The sequence below is a fragment of the Tachyglossus aculeatus genome, chromosome 25, assembly GCF_015852505.1.
Source record: "Tachyglossus aculeatus isolate mTacAcu1 chromosome 25, mTacAcu1.pri, whole genome shotgun sequence".
NCBI lineage: Eukaryota > Metazoa > Chordata > Mammalia > Monotremata > Tachyglossidae > Tachyglossus > Tachyglossus aculeatus.
The window spans coordinates 22,478,580-22,498,007 of NC_052090.1; the positions used below are offsets into that span (position 1 = coordinate 22,478,580).

At 41.0% G+C, this 19,428-nt stretch overlaps 1 protein-coding gene across 1 annotated transcript in view; it reads right to left on the minus strand.

Moving 5' to 3' along the window:
- The window catches only part of PPP1R42 (protein phosphatase 1 regulatory subunit 42), a 30,029-nt gene that overhangs the window by 5,570 nt on the left and 5,031 nt on the right, over positions 1 to 19,428 (minus strand). Inside the window, exons 3-8 of the mRNA XM_038766725.1 lie at positions 18,322 to 18,488; positions 15,098 to 15,236; positions 9,496 to 9,612; positions 4,905 to 5,022; positions 2,372 to 2,503; positions 81 to 252 (exon numbers count right to left, since the gene is read on the minus strand). Of these exons, the coding sequence (XP_038622653.1) occupies positions 81 to 252; positions 2,372 to 2,503; positions 4,905 to 5,022; positions 9,496 to 9,612; positions 15,098 to 15,236; positions 18,322 to 18,488 (845 nt within the window). The remainder of the gene's footprint in view (positions 1 to 80; positions 253 to 2,371; positions 2,504 to 4,904; positions 5,023 to 9,495; positions 9,613 to 15,097; positions 15,237 to 18,321; positions 18,489 to 19,428) is intronic.

The window sequence follows — 19,428 nt, forward strand, 5'->3', positions numbered from 1 at the left end:
ACTTAAAGCCTCAAGATAATACATTGTAATAGTTTGGCAGACAGAGATTAAAAGCATTTAAATATTTGAAGGAAACACACCTTATTTTTTCAACAACATCACTATTACTTTCTTCTTCTCGTGGCTGTTTTAGAGATTCTTTTCTGTTTTGATGAGGTCTTTGTGTATCGGAAAAAATGACAAGTTTTGATTTACCCCCCTGTGGGGAATCATAATAAACAGGAACTAGGTGGTTGTCTGATTCCATGTTATCTGAGGTAGGCAAAAGTACAGTATTTTATTTTTGAAACTGCAAACGTAAGGTGTGAGTTAGCTATGACAAGTTACTGGTATATCAAAATGTTTACTGAATGTTAGACTTAGTGTATACACTCTCTGTGGGTATATGTTTTACTAAACCAAATCAAGTATTTCTTCAGCAAATTTTAGAATAAAGTGAATGGGAACAAAATATTTTTGTTTTTGGAAAACCAAACAGGAAAGTTGAGGGCTCAATCTTATGGTTGAGTAAAACAACTCCCTTGCATTTATCATCATCATCATCATCAATCGTATTTATTGAGCGCTTACTATGTGCAGAGCACTGTACTAAGCGCTTGGGAAGTACAAATTGGCAACATATAGAGACAGCCCCTACCCAACAGTGGGCTCACAGTCTAAAAGGGGGAGACAGAGAACAAAACCAAACATACTAACAAAATAAAATTAATAGAATAAATATGTACAAATAAAATAAATAAATAAATAGAGTAAAAAATAGTTTTCTAGCATACTGGAAGATTTCAATCACATTCCAAATTACTTAACTTATTTTAAGGAGTCGAAGTTGACTCACCAATGCAATACTTTACAAAACACTATCAGTTAAAATTAAGAGGTGTGCAGGTTTTCTAAATTCATCAGTGTACACGTATTACCGGCAGGGTCGGGAGAAGCATGGGGGTTGAATTTGAAATTCTACATGGTTTTCCTTATTGCTACTATATATTTCCCACCACAGTTCAGTTGCTACCACCTTCATCTGGAGTTGTGCAGTTGTACTGCAAGAAAGAAACCTGCACAGACGGTATGGAGCCTTGGTTTATTGCTGTGGTTATGTGGCATGGCCTGACTGTCATTGGCAAACTGAGGTCCATCATTCAGGCCATCACCACTTCTCCTGCTTTCTGCTGTGTTGAATATTGATCCTATTTACGTATGGCAGAAAAGCCCTTCCGATCGCACTATTCTCTCCCTCCCGGCCCACGCCATTGTACCCTGAGGGGTGGCCGGCCAGGTGGAACCTAACAATTCCTTTACCCTTCAAGGCTGGCTTCAAGAAGCATCAGTCTTGGTGGGAGAAGAAACCCACAGGAGAGATTGAAGTGCCTCCCCAATCCCCTGTAACTCATGTTGCCGTAGAGGCCTGCAACCCTCCCCTCAATTTACCCAGCTTGACTAGTGGTTATTTACATCAAAGTTATGGGGTAGGTCAGGTAAATAGGTGTCTGGTTGGGTCAGTTATGGTGGGTACAGGGCCAAAATCTTGGAAGCGGCATGGCATAGTGGATACACTAAGCGCTTAGTATAGTGCTCTGCAGACAGTAAGCACTCAATAAATACGATTGAATGAATGAATGAATGATAGAGCACGGGCCTGGGAAGGTCGTGGGTTCTAAACTTGGCTCCACCACTTGTCTGCTGTGTGGCCTTGGGCAAGTAACATCACTTCTCTGTGCCCCAGTTACCTTATCTGTAAAATGAGGATTGAGACTGGGAGCCCCACGTGAAAAAGGGACTCTGTCTAACCTGATTTGCTTGTATCCACCTCAGCGCTTAGTACAGCACCTGGCACATAATAAGCGCCTATCAAATGCCACAGGTATTATGATGATGATTATTAATTATAAAATATGACATTTACACAGATCTCCAAATTGTCTAATGCAGGTTCTTGAAAAGTTTGTGTAAATTAAAATTGGATACGGTTTGCCCAGATAGCAGCGCAATTAGAACTTTATTTTCTGATTTGTGTGCAGTAGCCTTGGTTTGAAATCGGGTCAGTCGGGTAGCCAATATTTGGATTTTAACTGTATTTTTATCGCCTGTGATTATAAGTACCTAGATAGTAGGAGTTGTATCTGTGCTGCAGTCAGTGACTAGCAGCATGTCTAAGATAGGTTCAGGATACTATAAATGTTTTTGATAATGATGATGCCTATTGAGAAATTCAAAAAATGTTTAAAGCTTTACTAATGGAATTAAATAAGCCTGTAGGTATTTGGAATTAATTACGTTTGAAGTTTGTTTCTTAATATTTCCTGTTACTACATATGTGTTTGTTGCAAAAAAAAAACATGGTACGTTTTCATGCAGTTATTAGAACACTTACATAAATTTGGATGGGCTGCACTCTCATTCATCATGTTCTTTTTCTTGCTGATTTTCTTGGCATCTTTGGATGCTTTCCAGTTCATTAAGAACTGCCTTTCCATTTCTTTTATTTCTTTCCCATCAAGAGAACCTGGGGAAAGCATATTTTTATTATATAAATAACATAAGCAGTCTAATTGGTAAATTCTAGAATACCTTAATTTACACTGCTCAGAAATTTGTTTCTACCATATTTTGCTTAACTTTGTTTATTTTCAGAGGGAAAAAAGCCAAATATCATATTACACTTTCAAAAATATCTACAAAATGAGTTACATATGCAATTTGTTATTTTTCAAGCACTTAGGAAAGAGGCTATTAATTATTTCTAATCCCCATTTCCCTGTCTTCTTGTCTCATCAGCCACCTTTAGCACTCAACCTTGTGTGACTCTCTATATTTCATCTATTTTAGTTGCAGCTTTTGTTTCCATCAGTTCTACCAATGCTCTTATTCTCTACTCATATGTAAGGCAATTAGTGTCTGCCTTTCTCTCCCAATAGACTGTAAATTCCTTGAAGGTAGGGATTGAGTCTTTTACGTCTCTTGTAGGTTTGAAAGCTTCAGGGGTATAGTATACTTCTCTGTACAGAGGAGCGTTCAATAAATCTCAGTGATGATGATTTCTATCTGTCAAATGCTATTTATTTGCCACTGATTGATTTGAAAAGAAAATCACCCTCATAGCTGCTCTACTATTGGTATAAAGTCAGGAGGAAATATATCAGATGGTAGTGTATTATTAACAACTAATCCCTAGGCCAGTTCAGTGGAAATATCCCCTTAATAAAGCAAAATAAAGTAATTATAAGCAACCATTTTGATGATTTTTAATGGGACAGAACCTCTCAAGTTTTGAAACGAATATTCATGTTCATTTACATCAGTTAATTCCTTTTCCAAACATCTGTTTGCTGTCAGGTAGAAATAGCAACCTGGTAATAAGACCCCTGTGTATTACCCGTTATTGACATCAGAGCATATACTAAGCCTTGTTTTAATGAACCCCAGGGGACCTTAGATTTACATTTGTTAATTGTTCTTAAAAATGAAAAGTTCATTACTGAAATGTTTGTTAAAGTAGGAGACTATCGTCCTTTTGTTTTGGGCAAAGTGGAATTGCTTTCCTCCTCACTAGCTATTACTGCGAAGGAATAGACAATTCAATATATGGTAAACAGTGTATTTGGATTATTTGTGTTCAATAACATAAAAATGTATGTAATTCTTTGTAAAGTCTAGTGCCATATAAATGTGGTGAATAGTGGTAGTAATCTTAAAAATTAGTCTCCTTACAGATAGTCTACGTCTTTTTCAAGTAAATTTCAAAGTGCCCAGGACTTCGAGTATTCATCGGGAAATTCCCCACTGAAAAATTGAGATTTAAGTTGGTTTAGCATCAGAGTGCCAGGACAAACACTAATCCTTTTTTCAAAATCATTGCTTTTCTCTTCACCCTAGATTGCTCTCCAAATCCCGTGAAAATACGAAAGGCCCCATTTAGCGACATACCTGGTGAGTACTGGGTTGCTTCTATGCAGATAGCTTTTAGCATGTTTTTGTACTAACATACTCTACTATAAAATGGACGGGCAGTAATAACTTTCAGGAAAATTACATGGGACTCTCGAAAACATTTTCTGATGGGACTAGGAGGTACTGTTGAGTAAAAGGAGATTCCTCTCCAAGCAAGTGTCAAACACCCCATGGCCTTGATAGTGCTTTCTGTCCCAGAAAGCGCAGTACAATGCCAAATCATTTTGGAAATTTTCTGTGGACCAGATTTTTGACTCCTGGGTTTCCTCTTAATATAACACGTTCTGCTGTAATCAGCTGGCTGTCAGTAATTATTTCTGAGCAAGAGAAATTATTTGTATAACTTTTATTTTCATATGTTCGATTTGTTCAGTTTAAGTTGGATGGCCAATCAAGCCTGGATATATGAATGCCATATTTATATTTTGGAGAACTACCCTAGGTCGTGAAAGACAATTAATCATTTGGCTGTCCCCCGACCAGTTCAGGACAGTGCAATGTTGAGGTCTGAATCAGGCGGGGGAGAAGAGCTGTCCCCCATTCTCTTCTCCAGTATTTTTCAAGGGAATCAGACTTAGGTCCACCTACACCAGAGGGTCATGTTTCAGCTACTGCAAACTGACTACATTTTCAGCATTTGGAAAGGCTGGCTCCAGGACATTTTGGGATAGCTGGGGGTGCTACAGTTCTGGTCTCCGTTTGCCCTCCCTACCCCCTTTCCTATCCCCAAATTGGTGCTGTGTGGCCTAAGAGTGTGCAGAGGAACTGGCCCTTCATTGCCCAAGCATTACCCCTGCCCAAAGTTGTAGGAAGCCATGGAGAATACTTTCCATAAGCATGAAGTCAACTCTTTCCTAATGGGGAAGAGCAGGCTTAATATGTTATTGCAGTAACACTCTTAACAAAGTCTTTTGCATGAAAAAAAAAAGTTCTGAAGGTAATGTAAATTGTTTTACCGAGAGATTTGGACTTGGTGATGAGCCTGTCCCTATATTTTGGTTTGAGGCAAACAGGATTTCCATTAAGATCCATTTTCCACAGTTTTGTCAATTTGTTCAATACGAACTCCAAATCCTGTAATTACCAAAGTAAAAGGAAAATTACAGCGCTTTACATATACCTACCTGTGTGACAAAGGTTCAAAGAGTTTATTAAGATGGTTATTCCTTGACACAAAAATTGATTATATTTTCAAACGTTTGGCTTAAAAAAGGATTGAGAGTACAGTACTGTTACACAAGTACATTCAGTTTAGTTTTGGCTTTAGCTGTTTTTTTTTAAACAGTATAAAATGTTTCCATAAACATCATCAGTTTGGTAATTAGCTTCTGTAATTCAATCCAAGTTAAAAATTTGGGGTATTCTCAAATGGTGGGAGAGGAGGACCTGTTGATTGAAGTCTGGTGTCAGCATTGCCAAGTTTGGAAAAATTTCACTAAGACTGAATCCAACATTTGAAATCACATATTCCAGTTCGTTTCTTTATCAACTAACGCTGCCACAAGCAAATTTTTGCGGAAATTAGCAAGTTAGAGAAGAGAGCTCTGGCCAGCTACGCAAAGCCAAGAGAAAATCAAAAAGCGCAGAGAGACTTCATTTGAATTACATCTTACAAGCTAAAAATGACTAATGTTTTCAAACTCAGCTGGACCTATTTATCAGGACAGGAAGCTCAGGCTAGACAAAGAGAGTAGAAGTAAATGGGGTCTCTCTGGTGTTTGTTGGACTCTTGTATGGACTGCAGTTACCATTTGGGGTTATGCCTGCCTCCAGCAGAGTCACTGCCACTTTACTCATCTGGGGCACTGAGGAGGGAATTGAAGATCTCACGTCCGTGCTTAGATCCTTGATGCGGGTAACTGAGGGTTTGATAAAATGGAGCGCTCACATAATCTTGCGGTCCAAGTGCTGTGGCAACATGCCTCTGTGCGTTCAAGACAATAGCCCTGGCAGACCTCAAACCCCGCCGAGAAAAGAATATTTGTGTAGGCATCCAGCAGGGAGAAGGGATGAAATCTTGCTTTTGTAGTGCCCTCCTGTGCGTGATCTCTCGAGATAAAACTGCTGGGGGGTATTCCATTTTCTGATCAAACTATTTTATCCTCCTTATGCAAACTGAGGCATTGCTGAAAACATTTCCCCTGTCTTCCAACTTCCCAATATTCCTGTTCTCCAGGCACACACGAATTACAAAAAGCTACAGACACCCAGTATTTAATCCCCTGTCCCATGAAAGGCAGCAGTGAGCCAATCTCCCTTTGGCTCAGGGCAAAAAATCTGAGGTGCGGTGCCCCACTATAAAGCCCACTGACATCTGTCCTCAGAGATGTCAGAAGTAAACAGTTTTTTTACCAGAGAAAAGCAGGATTGTAGGGCTTCTGAGCGTTGAGAATTTTGCTATGAAGTCATCAAGAGTTGCAGCACTTAAAACAGCTGTTATTGTGGTCAACCAAAATTTTCCCATATGCAACTGTGGGAACTCTGCCAAAAAGCTGAGTGTTCTTCTTGTGCAGTAGCAGCTAGGTTGTTATGTTTTTAGCAGTGATTGTTCCACGTCACGACTTTGTACAAGATTGTACTTTGCTGATTTGCAGCATGGCCTGGGAGTCAGGAGACCTGCGTTCCACTCTCCGGTCGGCGCTTTGTATGCATATAACCTTGGGGAAGTCACTTAACCTCTCTGGGCCTCAGTTTCCTCCTGTGTAAAATGGACATAATAGCCTTCCTGTCCCCATCTTAAAGATTGTGAATCCCGTGTAGGCCAGGGACTGTCTCCAATTTGCCTGTTCCAACACTTAGCACAACACTGGGCAAAGAGTAATTGCCTAAAACAAACCTTTACTAATTGATGACTCTAAAATCTGTCTTTAAAAATTGGGAATATTAAAGGGCAAAAAATTCTGCCCATTCACTTAATCACTGAGTTCGGTTCTCCCGTCTACTTCGTGGAGATGTGAACTCTCTGTGGAGAGGGAGAATGTGTCAGCCTTCACCTACCCCCTCAAACCTAACTACATAAATTTTGTTTTGTTGTCTGTCTCCCCCTTCTAGACTGTGAGCCCGCTGTTGGGTAGGGACTGTCTCTATATGTTGCCAACTTGTACTTCCCAAGTGCTTAGTACAGTGCTCTGCACACAGTAAGCGCTCAATAAATACGATTGAATGAATGAATTTGGAAGCACAACAAGCTGAGCTGGGGCATATAATGATGACCTACCTAAAACCTGACTTGGATGGCTGGGGACCTGGGTTTTGATTTCAGCTCTGCCACTTGCCTGATGTGAGTCCTTGAGCAAGTTACTTAACTTCTCTGTGCCTCCATTTCCTCATCTGTAAAATGGGGACTGAGTACATATTTTCCATTCCCCCTTAGATTATGAACCCCATGTGGGGCAGGGACTGTGCCTGACCTGATTGCTTTGTGTCTACCCTAGTGTTTAGGCACTTACCATGTGCCAAGCACTGTACTAACAAATACCAAAATTATTAACCGTTAAACAATAGGTTTTCCTGATTGTTGCAGGTTACCAAAATTCTTCTGTGGCATATTGTATTCAAAATGGTGAAAAGAACATACCTACCAATGCAGTTATTAAGCATTTGATTTAGAAATCACAGATGATCAGCCTGCCAAAGCCTTTCATACTGTCTTGGTTTTTAATTTATTCAGCCTCTGCCCAGTATTGATTATGACAAGAAGGAACCCAAAAAGATGAATTCATTCTCTTCACAGTTTAGTCAGGAACAAGAGCAAAATTATAGATTTTCCCAGGCAGATTATGACAGGCCGTCAGAGCGGTGACAAATTGCTGTCCTGAAGATGTAGTTAGGGCAGTTGAGCTAGACGTTTCCGATAAAGATTGTAGCCCAGTGGTCAAATACAGGTTCATAAATGGCCATCATTAATTGTGAAGAATGCTGTGTCCAGTGCTGCCGATGCCTTCTGAGGCACCCAGGCACTTAGCCCTGAGTGTGGAATATAATTTGCTCTTCAGCATTTTGCAGCAGACCTCTAAGTGATAGCATGACATGATCATTTATCAAACAGAGACTGCCCAGAAAAGTGTCTGGTCCCTTTAGTACAGCTTATTGAAAGCTGCGAAAGTGACCACACTTTATTAGAGACAGGAAGGCAGTGAACAACTAGAGCATATCCAAAGGGTAATCATATTTCAACATGGGATTAGTATATTCTTAGGTAAACATACACTGGAGTGAGCATGTTCTGGGTCATTTATCAAGTGAGAAACAGTTAACGAAAATCTATGGGACTCTTGTAGGTGATTCATTAGGCCCTGTTGGTGTACATTTAAAATGATTATACCTTGTCTTGTTAATTCATAATTTATTAAGCACAGAAAATATTCCACACCATTCAGAAGAGGTCAGGCACTGCTTCTATCTTAAACGGCTTTCAGTTTTCAACAGAAAATGTGGTTTATAGAGAAAATAAGTGGGACGAGAAAATCATTGAGTTATATAAGTGGGGGCTCTTCGTTACTTTTTAAGGGAGAGGCAATTGAGCTTTCTCAGAAAATGTGAATTTTAGAAAGTCTTTGAAAAAGGAAAGGGAGTTTACTAGGAAGAAATGGCTTTTGGGCAAAGGGGCACCTTGGATGAAGTAAAAAAAAAGACAAGGAGGGGAGAAGGAGAAAAAGGAAGATGGCAGGCTATGCAGAGCAAAAAGAACAAGTTGAAAAGTTGGAGGAATTGAGGACATGCATATATATACTATGTATACTTATATATCCTATATATATAAAAGCTTTGGAGACTTGAACGTGAGGAAAAGAGCCTGAATTTATTTGTGGAGGTAAAGAGGAGTCCATTAATATTTATACTTTCATAGTGTTCTTGGCTTTGCATGGCAAGAGCACCGGTAGATGAATTCATTTTAATATTAGTGTCTGGATAACAGAAAAAATAATTTGAGGAAACTCAACCACTAAATTTTATTTTCTCTTAGCATTCCCTTTATTCTCTTTGTGGAACTAGATATAACAAAATAATGCCATGCAGAGTTTCTTATAGTTACTCTGTAAATGAATATGGACTATAATTTTAAGAAACATTACCCTAAATTTAATGAAGTATCACTATCCACTAACCAAAACCCATAAAGCATAGACTGGATTTTTATGTTCTTATTTTTCCCTAGTCTTCTCCTTTCCCTAATCATTTGTTAGTCTCTTGGCCTATTTCTCTCTCTGCCTCCCACTTCCTTTCTTTTCCCCCTCTTTACCTCCTTCTCTCTCTCTCTCTCTCTCTTTTCCCCTTCCTCCTCCTTTGTAGTCTGCCTGGAAAACAAGGGCTCAACTCTAAGGGAAGATTTTAATATTGCCCTCAAATGAACTCAGTACTAAGAACAATAAAAACAATCTCATTAGTATGCTATAAAATCTGTACATAAAATCACTGTAAAATTATTTGTAGCACACTAAGCCTGATGTAAATCCAGTTATCCCTACATTTACTTTGGCCCTTTAGGCTTTCGATTCTGATTTCATTTGTATAATAAACCTAAAAATTATTATTTTTATACAATACCTTCATATGTTGAAGTTGGTTGTCAACTGCTATAAGCTGAGTAAGGTTTTCTAATATCTCCAAGTCTTTTAGTTCATCAATATTATTGTTACTGATATTTAATATAGAGAGGGAATTCTGCAAGAGAAAGAATACTCAGATAACTGTAAGGAAAAAGTCCATCATTTATTGAGCGCTTTACGGTGTGCCGAGCACTGTAGTGAATGCTTGCGAGAGTACAGTGTAACCTCCAACATCATCATCATCAGTCGTATTTATTGAGCGCTTACTATGTGCAGAGCACTGTACTAAGCGCTTGGGAAGTACAAATTGGCAACATTGGCAACATCCATCCAGGTAGTAGCTTTGGAACACTCAGACAGCTCCGAATAGCATGTCTGGATCCTGCCAGTCATCTTTTATGCTTCTTATTTGATAAATGAAATGCCAGGATGCCTGCTGTTTCAAAATTCTTTCAGATGTGGGTTTAAGAATCAAAACTCATGTTCCTAGGCCTGTTTCAGTGAGTCTTGGTGGTCACTCATTGTTCCTGTTTTCTTCCCAACACTGGCTCAGTCAAGCCTGGCTTTCTGTAGGAGCATTAAAGTTGGCAGTCCAGCAGGTCCAAGAGTTGGGATAGTCCATCTCTAACACACATCTCCTCCTTACTCCCAACCCTGGCCCTGCCACTAGATCTTCACTTAATCCAACAGCAGCGCTCCTCAAATAGGGACACCCATGCCTAGACTATGCAACTGACACCTTTGGTCAGTTGAGATCCTGACTTATTCCAGGTCCCTGCAGGGCTAAATGATGGCCATTGAAGGATTTCTCTGAAGGAAACAAACCAGGGAAGTGGCAGAGAAGGGCAATAGATTTCATTCAGTCGTATTTATCGAGCGCTTACTGTGAGCAGAGCACTGTACCAAGTGCTTGGGAGAATACAGTACAACAATAACAGACATATTTGTGTGAGTTTTGCCGAGAGAAAATATTCCTTTTAATCAAATGAGATTTCAGGGCCAAAGTTAGGTGTGAGTGTGGACCTATAGAAAGGAAGAAATGATGCAAACTGTTTTGGGTTTAACTTCAGGAAAGACACAGGCATTTTCCCCTGGGGGTGCTGTCCGAGAAGCCTCTGCCCAGCGGCACACCTGTTCCAATGTGGGTTTGCCTGAACTTAGTTTCCTCCCTATAGAGAGGCAGAAACCGACAATGAGGATGGAGAGAACAACATGTTTCCCAGATTTCTCTCTAGAAATCTCAGATCAGGGCTTGAGGGTTCTGCTCAGCAATGTGCAGTGAGTTGCACATTAGAGAAACTTGGATTAGGAGTCCGTCCTTATAATCCTAGTGACCATGGTGGCCCTGCCTTCCTGCTCATCTAATGCCACTCCATTCCTTATTCCATTTGTTAATCGTTTAATCCTGAACTAGAAAAGGGGCTGGTGTTAAAAAGATGTGTTGGAGAGGGGAACTGAGTGAGAGGCTGCAGTCCTTGAGAAAGGGAAAAAGACCTGCCATTTCTGAACCACTTCTCACCCTTTAGAGAAACTAGGAGAAAAAGCAAAGGCCATTATTTATTTATTATGGATAGAAACAGTAATAGGGTATTATTATAAATATCAAAACAATGATGAAGCTTTGGAGTTAAAAGTAGGTTTAGCCACTAGAATACTAAGTGAGATCTAGTTCTGCTGAAGCCGTGTGGTCCAATGGCTACTTCCCAAGCGCTTAGTACAGTGCTCTGCACACAGTAAGCGCTCAATAAATACGATTGATTGATTGATAGAGCACAAGCCTGGGAGTCAGAAGGACCTTGGTTCTAATCCCAGCTCCACCACTTATCTCCTGTGTGACCTCGGGCAATTCACTTAATGTCTCTGTGCCTCAGTTACCTTACCTGTACAATGGGAATTAATAGTGAGCCACATGTGGGACATGGACTGTGTACAAACCTGATTAGCTTGTATCTATCTACCTTAGTGCTTAATGCAGTGTCTGGCACAGAGGACGCGCTCAACAAATTCCATACAAATATTATTATTATGAATACTGTAAGTGAAATTATGAACTGCTTTTAAGGAAGGAGCAGAGCGGGGACAACCATGTATGTTTTCATTTGCATCTGATCCTTAATAGGAGATGCAGTTGCTAATCAGTGGTATCAGTGGCATACCATTAAATGCAGTTACACAGAAATGTTCACAGAATAGTCCCACTATGCCAATTTCTGAGCCTCCTGGCTGACCCTCATCAACAGCCATGCCTGGTTTATGTCAGGGAAATAAAATATCTCCATTAAAAGAAACCCCAGAGCTTTTTATACTTCAGCAGAAAGGGAAAAGCTGCCCCAAGGAGAAACATCTGGTAGCGCTTGGGGGATGGAAATTTATTTGTGTAGTTGATCAGGGATTTACAGCTTGCAGGAGTTCCCTAGCCATTGACATTTCTTCAAACCACAAAATCTTAAAAAAAAAAAGTGGTTTTGTAGGATACATGACTTCCATCAATGAAAACAATGGTAAGTGATAGGAGAAGCAGCATGGCCTAGGGGAGAGAGCACCGGCCTGAGAGTCAGATGGACCTGGGTTCTAATCCCGACTCTGCCAATTGCTCGCTGGGTGACCTTGGGCAAGTCACTTCACTTCTTTGTATTTCAGTTTCCTCAACTGTAAAACTGGGGATTACCTATTCTCTCTCCTACTTAGACTGTGAGCCCCTCGTGAGACAGGGACTGTGTCTGAACTAATTAACTTGAACCTACCCTAGCACTTAGAACAGTGTTTTACACATAGTAAGCACTTAAGAAATATCATAAAAAAAATACTCGGAAAGCTGATAGCAAAACTCAACACTTAGAGTATTTTGTACGTATGTATGTCTGTGTGTTTGTGTGTGTGTATATATATATGTATAAATGCTTGAGTGTAGATATAATTTAACAAGCTAATAATTTAAAGCACTTAAGACTGCCAGTGTCTGCCACTAAGTGAATAAAAGAGCTTTGCTCTATGGTTTTTCAGTTTTAAATGAACACATTTAACAATATTAATATAATATTTAAAACCTAATAAGTATTAATAAATTAATCCATTCAATTTGGGTGAGCCCTTCACATGACATCTATCAGTGTAAAACATTTCCCATTAGAAGTGTGTTCACAAGAACTTGTTTTTTGTAACCTGAACGTTTTACTAGCTCAAATCATGTCATTTCCACCATTACAAAACTTTTGCTCAACATCTCTGGTTATCTCCACAGTTTCCCTTGAGTAATAGTAGTTGTAAGAATAGTAGTCGTAGTATTTATTAAGCTCTTACTGTGTGTGTAAGCTCCTCGTGGGCAGGGAACATGTCTACCAACCTTCTAATACTGTCCTTAGTGCTTGGTACAGTGCTTTGCACACAGATACAATTGATTGATTGATTGCAAAGTACTCTACTGGAGAAGCAGCGTGGCATAGTGGAAGGAACATGGGGCTGAGAGTCAGGACAACTAGGTTCTAATCCCAGCAGTGCCACTTTCCTGCTGTGTGACCGTGGGCAAGTCACTTAATTATTCTGTGCCTGTTTCCTCACCTGTATTATCTCTCCTACTTAGAGTGTGAACCCCATGTGGGCCGGGGACTGTGTCCAACTTGATAGTCTTGTATCTACCCCAGTGCTTAGTACTGTACGTGGCGCATAATTAGCGCTCAGCGAGTGCCACAACTATTATTATGACTAGTGCTGGAAAAGCGGACATGGGTGAGCCTTAGAAGGGTCCCTGGTCCTCAAAATGCTGTCTGGTTGGATGGGTTCTTTTTGGACCCTCACAGTTGTCAAACAGGACTTCCCTAGAACCATAGATATCACCCCATTTCTAGGGGAAAAAAGAACATGGGGCCTGTAGGTACGTGGACATGACCTCCTGGGATTCAGTCAATAGCACTGCATTTCTGAGGGTGGCTAGCTCTCTTCCTCCCTTCAAGGCCCTACTGAGAGCTCACCTCCTCCAGGAGGCCTTCCCACACTGAGCCCCTTCCTTCCTCTCCCCCTCGATCCCCCCTCCATCCCCCCATCTTACCTCCTTCCCTTCCCCACAGCACCCGTATATATGTATATATGTTTGTACATATTTATTACTCTATTTTACTTGTACAGATCTATTCTATTTATTTTATTTTGTTACTATGTTTGGTTTTGTTCTCTGTCTCCCCCTTTTAGACTGTGAGCCCACTGTTGGGTAGGGACTGTCTCTAGATGTTGCCAATTCGTACTTCCCAAGCGCTTAGTACAGTGCTCTGCACATAGTAAGAGCTCAATAAATACGATTGATGATGATGATGATGATGATGATGATGATTTCTCCCCTAGATGCCTACTGAGGGATGACTAAAGCTCCATGGGTCTGCTGGATCTTTGCCCATTAATGAGGGGGTCTCCATGCCAGTTTAGCAGTTTAGTGCAGGGATGCAAACTAGTCTGAAGCCACCAAGACACCAAAATCTTTTCTGGCTCTTTCCCAATCACCTTTTCTCCAAGATAGTTCTGTCCAGTCCAGTCGCCAGTCCAAGATAGTTTGGACTGTCTTCTGGGTTTTTTTTTATATGGTATTTGTTAAGCACTTACTATGTGCCAGGCACTGTTCTAAGCACTGAGGTAGATACAAGGTAATCAGGTTGGATACAGTCCGTCCCCCACATGGGGCTCACGGTCTTCATCTCCATTTGACGGATGAGGGAACTGAAGGCCCAGAGAGTGAATTGACTTGCCCAAGATCACACAGCAGACGTATCTACTGGCTCCCTAAAGTCATAGAAAAGGGACCCTCTGTGGGATCCTAGGCTGCTCTGGCCACTCATGCAGTGTGGCTCAGTGGAAAGAGCCCGGGCTTTGGAGTCAGAGGGTTCAAATCCCAGCTCCGCCAATTGTCAGCTATGTGACTTTGGGCAAGTCACTTAACTTCTCTGTGCCTCAGTTACCTCATCTGTAAAATGGGAATTATGATTGTGAGCCCACATTATGATTGTGAGCCCCATGTGGGACAACCTGAACACCTTGTACCTCCCCAGCGCTTAGAACAGTGCTCTGCACATAGTAAGCACTTAATAAATGCCATTATTATTATTATTATTATTATTATGCAGTGCTGAGGATGCAAATGAATAACCCAGGAAGAGTCTGGTCAGGTCAGCATGGAACTAGAGGCAAATGGACAAGCATTTGGCTTCCAGATAAGCAACTGCTTTGCTTAGACATAGGGGAGTGAAATTCTCCATTTATTCATTCATTGGTGTATTTATTGAGTGCTTACTCTGTGCAGAGCACTGTACTAAGCACTTGGGAAAGTACAATACAACAATAAACAGTGACATTCCTTGCTCACAATGAGCTTACAGGCTAGCTATAGTCTAGAGCTTACAGCACAGTCTAGGTGGAACCCTGCTTTCCCTGGATACCACAGTTTCCCCACATCGGTCAAATCATTGCAAAACCCTTTGCTTGGTTTTGGTTGCAAAGGCCTGATTCAGAACTGGCCCATGGAAAAACAAATTTAGAAAACCATCCACACACTTTCCCTCTGCAACTGAAATCATGTCACTCAGAACACTTGTCAGAAAGCTAAGACATGGGCTTACTGCCAGGGAATGAAGAGTTCTTGGATCAAACAGGAGCTTTTCTCCAAGGGGAAGCCGTTGACTTTCAACATGTAGCTCTCTCAGCTCTTCTAATCCTTCTAAACCCTCGACCACTGCAATGTAATTGCCTCCCAGGTACCTGTAGAACACAGAAAAGAATTATGAGACATTTTGAAAATATAATGCTATGTAAAAGGTTGAAAATTACCATTTGAATTATTGGCAAAATCAATCAATCAATCATATTTATTGAGTGCTTACTGTGTGCAGAGCACTGTACTAAGCGCTTGGGAAGTACAAGTTGGCAACATGTAGAGACAGTCCCTACTCAACAGTGGGCTCACAGTCTAGAAGGGGGAGACAGAGAACAAAAACCAAAGAATTACAGGATAGCGTAACAACACTACCCAAGAAATTCAAATAGTTCCTTTTCTCCAGGGAGCTCAGAGCAACTGGCACAGACGTTTTTAGGGCTAAACCACTCTTGCCACATACCAAGCACTTAGCAGGACACCCAGGTATTTCAAGAGCCTACCTTGGCCTCTGGCGAGTAAAAGGGATGAAATAATAATAATAATAATAATAATAATAATGGCATTTATTAAGCGCTTACTATGTGCAAAGCACTGTATTAAGCGCTGGGGAGGTTACAAGGTGATCAGGTTGTCCCATTGGGTGGGTGGGGGGGCTTACAGTCTTCATCCACATATGAAATCAATATTTATGGCCCCTTTCCAGGCAGAAACAGCCTTTCATAGTCGCTCTGAGCAGGAAATGTGTCCGTTAATTCTGTTATACGCTCTCAAGGTCTAGTATGGTGTTCTGCACATAGGACGCACTCAGTAACTACCATTGATTGATTCGCCGCTGCCTCAGTTTCAAGCAGGGAAGTTTCTCAGTGCAGTCTTCAGTTTCAGAGCATCTACACTACCACCCGTAAAGTTTGGAGGAGCAATGACTGTCTCACTGAGCATCTCCCGCCATTTCTGTTCTATCTACTCTGCTGGTCTGAGCGTTTTGGGGCCAGTTTTTCCAGTTATTTCCCTTTTGTTTATTTTCACTCATGGATCATCATCAATCGTATTTATTGAGCGCTTACTACGTGCAGAGCACTGTACTAAGCGCTTGGATGTGTCATGGATGTGTCAGAAGTAACAGCAAGAGAGGCACCATTCCAGGGATTGGCCTGAGAGATGTGGACAAAGACAAGGTGACACTACATGGGATTTATCAATCAATAGAATTTTTTGAATGCCTACCATATGCTGAGCAAGATGCTAAGAGCTTGGGCGAGCCCAGCAGAATTAGTAGATGTGAACTGTGCCCTCAGGGAGCATACAATCTGGTGGGGGAGATAGGCACTAAAATCAACTACAGCTAGGAAGAAGGAAAAGGATGTGTCCGTGAGCCAGCGCTGAGGAGTGGCGTTTCATTCATGTCTTCGCTGCGTCTCTCCCCATTTCTGTGACTGCCAGATTCAACGAGTACTCTCTGCTTGCTAGAAGGGGAGCAGACTTTAGACTGAAAGCTCGTTATGGGCAGGGAATGTGTCTGTATATTGTTATATCATACTCTCCCAAGAGCTTAGTACAGTGCTGGGTCCAATCTGATTAACTTGTATCTACCCCAGTGCTTAGAACAGTACTTGGCACATGTTAAGTGCATAGCAAGTACCGTAATTATTATTATTAATAATAAATAGAATGGAAGACAGAAACCCAAGCCCTGCAGGGCTTTTGGTATTCTGAGCCTCAGGGGGCCTTCTCCACCAGCATGCTGGAAGTGGCTCTGAAGAACCATCTCTGGCTCGTATTCAGGCTCCGAAAGGAGATTTTGGCCAGGGCCTTGTCCCAGGGCAGGCTCGGGTGATAGAGCATATGGCATGTCTTCTGGGGGGTTTAGATACTCTGGGTCCTGTGCATAACTAGCAGCCCATTCAGGTTAGCGCATTACTGGCGGCATGCACAACTGCCCACTTTCCATTTGGTGCTTTGCACTGCCAGGACTACTGGGGCCCAGTATCCGAAAACCCTCTTCAAAGGGGACGGGCCGCTCCGGACACCTGCTCCCTTTATTTTATCCTTCCTTCCTCCCTCCTTCCCCATCTCCTTCCCTCCTCCTTCCCCATCTCCTTTCCTCCTCCTTTCCCATCTCCTTTCCCATCTCCTTCCCTCCTCCTTTCCCATCTCCTTCCCCATCTCTTTTAGACTGTGAACCCACTGTTGGGTAGGGACCGTCTCGGTATGTTGCCAACTTGTACTTGTCAAGCGCTTAGTACAGTGCTCTGCACACAGTAAGCGCTCAATAAATACGATTGATGATGATGATGATGAAAGGCCACGTTCGGAGTCTCTTCTGGTGTAATTTAGTGGAGTCCGTCCTCTCGGGTTCTGGGCCTTTTGTCCCTTCTGTGCAAATGTCTTATGGACAGGATTTATTGACTATAAAACTTTGTTACTACTACTAATAATAATGATAATAATTGAGGTATTTGTTAAGCGCTTACCATGTGCTTATGTTCTTGCTTATATGCTCGCACTATACTAAACGCTGGGGTAGATACAAGATAATCAGGTTGGACACAGTCCACACATGGGGCTCAGTTTTAATCCTCATTTTGCAGATGAGGTAAATGAGGCACAGAGAAGTTAATTGACTGGTCCAAGGTCATACAGCAGACAAGTGGCAGAGGTGGGATTAGAACCCAGGTCCTTCTGACTTCCAATCAATCAATCAATCGTATTTATTGAGCACTTACTGTGTGCCAAGCACTGTACTAAGTGCTTGGGAAGTACAAGTCGGCAACACATAGAGACAGTCCCTACCCAACAGCGCGCTCACAGTCCAGGCTCATGCTCTTTCCACTACGTCATGCCGCTTCTCATTGTTTTTAGAGAATCCAAATTTGGGCCCTAACCAAGTATCCTTTGCCAAATCAGTCAGTCATTATGTTTATTCAGCATCTGCTGAGTGCAAGTCACTGCACTTAGCCCTTGGGAGAGAACACCAATCAATCCATCGATCGAATTTATCAAGTGCTATACATCGTGCAGAGCTGAACTGTTTGGGAGAGGACAGTATATCAGAGGTGGTCAATTCCTTGCCCACAGGGACCAGAAGCAGATGCATGTTCCCTCTCCCCCCAAGGAGCTCTCAATCCAGTGGAAAGAGAGATTCGTATGCCTTTTCAGTAACTCCAATATAAGAAAAAAATAAGCACTTACAGTTTCTCAAGTTTCTTTAGTGATTCGAGGTTCTCTATACATGAAATGCAATTGTTTTGTAGATAAAGATGTGTTAGGTTTGTGGCAAAACCCAAGTTATCAATTTGCTGAATATGATTATCATACAGATATAGAACATTGAGATTTTTGCACAAAGAGAAGTCTTCCTGAAAGAGAAAAAAAAAAGCCCATGTTATTTTCAGTTGGTCAGCTGCAAAAGTGTGCTGAGTAATGCACAGGTGCTAAAAGTAAGGTCAATTTTAATATATACTTAAAATAGAGATTAATATGTTTTAGATAACATTTTAATCTTTTCTTCTATAGTTATTCATGAGGAACATATCAATATATAAATCCCAGCAATATGTTAGTGGTAGCATAAAATTAATTATTCTACTATTGCTGAAAGTGTGAGACTATTTGAATATAGGGATATTGTTCTCTCCAGCAGTTGGGCCAGTTATTAACTGATATAGTTTAATAAAACAGTCTTCAATAATCTGCTTGAATTTTTTTTCCTTTTCAAGGAGTTAGCATGCCTGAATTACTTTTTTCCTATTAAATGACGTAGTTCATGGGTTTAATCCATCTGATCCAAGCAGTGGTCTTCCTGCAGTCCTTAAATTTTATATGCAGAAGGAGAATTTGGTATTCAGGAGATATGGGATTGTGTAATCAATGAAACTTTGAAATATGTTATGCACATATATATACATTCATTCATTCATTCAGTCGTATTTTATTGAGCGCTTACTGTGTGCAGAGCACCGTACTAAGCGCTTGGGAAGTACAAGTTGGCAACATCCAGAGACGGTCCCTACCCAACAGCGGGCTCACAGTCTAGAAGGGGGAGACAGACGACAAAACAAAACATATTAACAAAATAAAATAAATATAATAAATATGTACAAATAAAATTAATTCATTCATTCATTCAATCGTATTTATTGAGCGCTGTGTGCAGAGCACTGTACTAAGCGCTTGGGAAGTACAAGTTGGCAATCTCCAGAGACATACACACACTTTTTAAGAACCATAATATATTCTAATATCTGTCTCCCTTTTAGACTGCAAGCTTTGTATAGTCAGGAAATTTATCAACCAACT